The 5,526-nt window shown below is 40.1% G+C and overlaps 1 protein-coding gene across 3 annotated transcripts; it reads left to right on the plus strand.

The window, feature by feature from the left end:
- Positions 1-283: 283 nt before the first annotated feature.
- Positions 284-5,319, plus strand: gata6 (GATA binding protein 6). Of its 3 annotated transcripts, none has more exons than XM_059502296.1 (7): positions 284-441; positions 1,168-2,079; positions 3,119-3,285; positions 3,750-3,875; positions 4,091-4,178; positions 4,311-4,411; positions 4,617-5,319. In XM_059502296.1, exons 2-7 carry the CDS (start codon positions 1,221-1,223, stop codon positions 4,782-4,784), a joined length of 1,509 nt encoding a protein of 502 aa, XP_059358279.1. In that variant the 5' UTR covers positions 284-441; positions 1,168-1,220; the 3' UTR covers positions 4,785-5,319. The 3 variants fall into 3 exon arrangements, with proteins under 3 accessions (XP_059358279.1, XP_059358281.1, XP_059358280.1); XM_059502298.1 differs by lacking the exon at positions 284-441 and adding an exon at positions 447-565; XM_059502297.1 differs by lacking the exon at positions 284-441 and adding an exon at positions 683-794.
- Positions 5,320-5,526: the final 207 nt, after the last annotated feature.

The following is a 5,526-nucleotide window of genomic DNA, read 5'->3' on the forward strand; positions in this document are numbered from 1 at the left end:
AGCAAATTAGGCTGGCACCACTTATGAACTGCTTATAAATTATTGCTTTAAGTTAGGCTACAATTTCAACCAACTTGCACTTGTCCTTTATAGAAAAAAAAAAATATATATATATATATATATATATATAGTCCGCTGAGCCAAATAATTTGTTCTGTCCCTTTGAGAAAATGTAGTTGGAATTATAAGACTCTCATTTTCCATTCGACATCAAGGACATCAGAAATAAGTGAGGTGGAAAGTGAAGAGCAGCACCCCTATCGAGCAGATGTGTTTGCTCAAGCTGGAATCCAATCAGAGGCTCTGAGCTCAGGAGGCACCTCCTCTCTTAAACATCGTCACGAGTGAACAGAGAACTTTCATTCCTAATAGTTCTCCAAGTCCTGCAACCACACAACCGCTGGATCCTGCGAACACCGACTTATGGCAAACCACCAATAGGTTAGTGGAGACTTTTTTCTTCTCACATAGTCTTGTCTTGATTATAAATGTCTTCTCCTGCTTTTGTCAAACTTGTCTTGGTTTTGAGTTTGGAGCCAGCTGAAGAGAGCCTAAATCATTTCGGGTATTGTTTTTTTCTTCTTCTTCTTCTTCTTTACCCTGCCTCTCTCTCTTATCTTTTGTGGGTCTTATCAAGTGGTTATCTCTTTTCTGCAAAGACATATTACGTTTTGTTTCCTATCTGTTACGCTGTGTGAGTTTTTTTTTGGTAATTATGATGAGGCTACATCAAGAGGGAGGACGGGCTCATGACACGGATGGATTCAGATCTTCATTGTAAAGCCCTGTATGGGGTGTGTATGTGCGTGCGCGTGTGTTTTTGGGAATATAGTGAAGTTATGTTCAGTCAATCACGTCATGCAGCTCAACTTTCACATTTTGAATATTACAAATGGCACAACGATCATGAATTATTTGAGTTGCGCGCTTTCTCTAGTGAAACTCGTCATCCGCTATAAAAGAAAAAGTGAACATAGTCTTTTTCAAAGACTAATTTGAGAACGAAGTGCTTAAAACTCAACTTGTTTTTTTTGTTTAATGGTTTGAGATCCTCTTTGACATTTGGTGCCTGAAAGTCAAACATTTGTGTTCTCTCGTTTCTTTTTTTCTTATTTATATTATTCTCCATATCCCAACGTTTCTCACATTTAATGTTCTCATTTTCAGCGCATTCTGCCTCTGTGTTTTCCACATACTGTGAGAAATAAAAGGGATCCTGGATGGACCTGGGGGATAACAGCTGGTCCATGGTCAAGCGCGAGGTGTCCAGCAGCAGCCCAGGGTCTCCGGCTGAGCAGAGCTACCTGAACACTGACCGCAGGGACCGGCTGAGATCACCGGCGCCGACGCACCTGGACGCGGTGGGAGCGCGTCGCGCCGAGGGCAGGCCCCTACACTCCTACGTTCACTTTGGCCATCCCAACAACGCCCTGCCCAATTCTGACGACGTTACACTCTTCACGGATTTAGACCAGGGCAACAAACTCCTCATCCCAGGTGGGCACACCAGGGAGACGCATAAGGGAGGCTTAATTGTGGACCCTGCCGACATGTATCAGACCCTGGCCATCGCCGCGGCCCAGAGTCAGGCCGGTTATAACGACACGCCATCGGCCGGTTACATGCACTCCAACCCGAATTCTCCCGTTTATGTGCCGACGTCTCGCGTTGGAACGATGATACCGAGTTTATCGTACCTACAACCCAGCGTGTCATCGCAGCCGAGCCATGCGGTCAGCAGTCACTCGGTCTGGTCACAGTCCGCCTCCGCCCCAGAGAGCCCGTCATACAGCACTGGAAGCCCACATACCTCCAACCGTTTCCACTACTCCCCCAGTCCGCCCATGAATAACGGCACATCGAGAGATACCAGCTACACCAATCCTTTGAATGTAAACAGTCGAGACCAGTACCTTTCACGGCCGATTAGTGGATCTTACACAAGCCCTTATCCTCAGTATGTTGGACCGCAGCTCTCACAGTTACCGGCGGCGTGGCCCGCGGGGCCCTTCGAGAACTCCATGCTGCATTCCCTGCAGTCCAGGAGCGCACCGCTGTCTATCAGGGGGCCAAACGGAGGTAAGTTATGGCTGTTCATCATGTCAAAAGTTTTTTGGGGGGAGCTGTGAATTTCAAATCTTATATTTCTCTGACATTTTGGGCAGCGTGTGAATAATTCAATTATTTTATTATTAACCTACTATTATCATCATTATTATTAGACTACATTTGTAATAAATCTGTAAAAAAATGTGAAAAAAATATTTTTTTGTTTGTTTGTTAAACGGCTGCTAAATGATTAAATGTTAAGCCACAGGTGATTTTTAAATCAAAGAAGTTGTGTGATTTATTTGTGATAGCATACTTTTATCAAATGTCTATATATAGCCTACGCAGCTTGTTTGGCGACAGGTGAAAACACGAGCTATCAGACATTTTTTATATTATTATTATTATTATTATTATTATTTTAAATAAGCCTAACGTATCGTTTCCGAAACAACAGGTGGAACCTTTTGCTGCGTGTGTGAAAAGACAAAAATATATTGCTGTAGGCCCTAATATGTTATGTAATAGGCTATCTAGCTGTTTTTAAGAAATTAAAAGGAATGAACTTAATTAACTAATTCTGTCGTTTCAAACAAAAGTACAAAGTTCATATCACAAATACTTTTTTTACAACAACAGTGGCAGATAGCGGAGTATAGTCTAACGAAACTTTTAAAGATAACGCCATTTACAAGTTTGAATTATTTTAACTAAATCTGAGGCTATCGACGGAGTTCTGTTGAACCCCATTGTATCTTTTAGTATAGCTGAAGTTTCTAGTTATAGCTATGCATTACCGGCCGTGTTACAGGTGTGCATGTTATATATATATAAAATGTGATTAAAATAAAAATAGGAAGGTAATTGCAAACTGTAACCAATAGTAGGGCCTACACAAAATAACAAAGTGGATATATTTCAGTGTAAATCTAATTAAGACAAAAGAATAATCACATCTGTCATTAATGCCATTAGTCTGTTACAATGTGTCATGTCTGCGCAATTCATTTGGCACACACTGAAGTTGATGGTGAATGTGAAGACTGACGGGGAACTGTCTGTGTCTCAGATCTGCTCGAGGACATGATGGAGAGCCGCGAGTGCGTCAACTGCGGCTCCATTTCCACCCCGCTGTGGAGACGCGACGGCACGGGTCACTTTCTCTGTAACGCCTGCGGTCTGTACAGCAAAATGAATGGACTCAGCCGACCATTAATTAAACCTCAGAAGCGTATGGTGAGCACCGACTCAATGAGCTACTTAACCACTCAATTTCCTGCCTATTTATTTCAAACAATAGCCAGAGGTTATCTGGGAACATCTTCACAGGTCTACTCCCATAATAAACGCTGTTTTCTATTGGCGAGACGAGTTTGCATGCATTGAACATTAATTGTTTAGGCTACAAAATATATATATTGTAATATATTGTATGTACATTTTTCAAAATATATTTGTGCAATCGAACCCCTTTTTATTTTATTGTTTATGATTATGAAATGTATTTTGCATCAAACATCAAGTAAAAAAAATCGATTTAAATAAACTACATTTAAATAAAATTAATTGAACATTAATTTAATCAGCCAGAAATTAAAAGCCCATATCTATTTAATTCTATTACTTAGGATTCATGAATATAAGTGACTTAAGCTTCATCATTATCGATTAATGACTATGTTAATTGTTTTTGTCTCCAGTCATCTTCAAGGCGGATTGGCCTGTCCTGCGCGAACTGCCAGACCAGCACTACAACACTGTGGCGCAGAAACGCAGACGGAGAACCCGTGTGCAACGCGTGTGGACTTTACACAAAGTTACACGGGGTAGGCTATATTAGATGATTTGATACTATTGAAAATAATATATATATATATATATATATATATATATATATATATATATATATATATATATATATATATATATATATATATATATATATATACACACACACACACACATATATATTCTATTAAAACAAACGGGGGAAAGCCACAGGTTTCATTACTGTACTTTAAAATATGATTTCATGTTTTAGGTGCCCAGACCCCTTGCCATGAAGAAAGAAGGTATTCAGACAAGGAAAAGAAAACCTAAAACCTTGAACAAAACAAAGGGATCATCTGGTATGTTAAATAACAACAACGATAATAATAATAACAAAATAAAAACTCAATTAGACGAAAAGTTCAAATCTTTAATGAATAATCCCACCAAGGTTAAGTTTGTAAGTTTAAACTGATTAAAATTATTCGCAGGAAGTAGTTCTGTCCCCATGACTCCAACTTCGTCATCGTCTTCTAATTCAGAGGAGTGCACAAAGAATAGTCCTTCATCAACGCAGGTGCCTGTAACATCAGTAAGTTCATATACCCTTATTTTTTTTGTTGTTGCAGCATTTGTGTATTAAATATTCAGCATTAAAATGAGTCAACAATGTACCAAAACTTACAGCTCTTTCGGCATTACTCTGTGCTTTTAAGGCATCATACAAATAGTCCATTTCATTAGAATGCCTGGTTTGCTTTTGATTTGTCATACTCACATTCTCTGGTTTGATCCAGGTCAACTCTTCAACGCTGGTGGGCCAAGTCGATGTTCCAGGCACGACTGGATCCATGGTGAAATACCCTGGCCAGGAGAGTCTGTACACTAATGTAGGCCTGACGTCCACAGCTGACGTGGCAACCTCCGTGAGAGGGGACACTTGGTGCCCAATGGCCTTGGCCTAAACCCTGGCAATATGGGATGGGAGCCATTTGCTGTCCTTCAGCTCTCTAGAACGTCCCTTAAAATCTGGCAGGGTGTGGGGTGTCATCTGTTTCTGGTCTGTGTTAGTGATCTCAAGCAGAGGCTTGATCTGTTCCAAATACTCCCGTTTTTGTTTGACCCATGGAATACTGGACATCCACGATGGAGATTACCTTTTCTACTCTGCACTAGAGGACGACGACTGCTTTAACACGCCTTTGGTACTCTCAGAGCACACCTGCACCAGGAATGTTGCTCAGAGGAGTAAGCGGATCAAAAAAGATTTTTTTGAAAGTAGAGTTGTACATATTAATGCTAACGGATACTTGGCCCATCTGGAAACACCAGGTTGTTGATTGGATTGTGGTGATCTGAAGAGAAAATGGTTGATCTGTCTGAAACTGGAATTGAAGATGAAGTGTCGAGGTGTTCTTTTCGATGAATGCAAACATATTTATGAAGCTATGGTTGTTCAAATAATGCATATATTTGTCAATAAAGATAATGTCAAATAGAGTAGGACTGAAGCCTTGCCCTTCCTTTGATATATTTTGTTTCAAGCATCATGTTGTTGCAGTGGATGTTGCTCACTAATCTGCACACCTATGTGAAATTTAAAAGAAAAAATGAGAAAAAAAAGCTCTTAGAAGACTTCACTGTTTTTTGATGGTTTAACACAGGGTATCAAAGATAACATGAGACTTGTAGTGTTTTGTTCGATTA

This window comes from Carassius carassius, chromosome 20 (assembly GCF_963082965.1).
Source record: "Carassius carassius chromosome 20, fCarCar2.1, whole genome shotgun sequence".
NCBI lineage: Eukaryota > Metazoa > Chordata > Actinopteri > Cypriniformes > Cyprinidae > Carassius > Carassius carassius.

What these genes read in the sequence shown, in the direction of transcription:
- gata6 (XM_059502296.1), top strand. Translation starts at nt 1,221, where the DNA reads ATGGACCTGGGGGATAACAGCTGGTCCATGGTCAAGCGCGAGGTGTCC. An exon ending in CAAAACAAAGGGATCATCTG is followed by an intron (nt 4,179 to 4,310) that starts GTATGTTAAATA and finishes AATTATTCGCAG; the next exon opens with GAAGTAGTTCTGTCCCCATG. An exon ending in CGCAGGTGCCTGTAACATCA is followed by an intron (nt 4,412 to 4,616) that starts GTAAGTTCATAT and finishes GGTTTGATCCAG; the next exon opens with GTCAACTCTTCAACGCTGGT.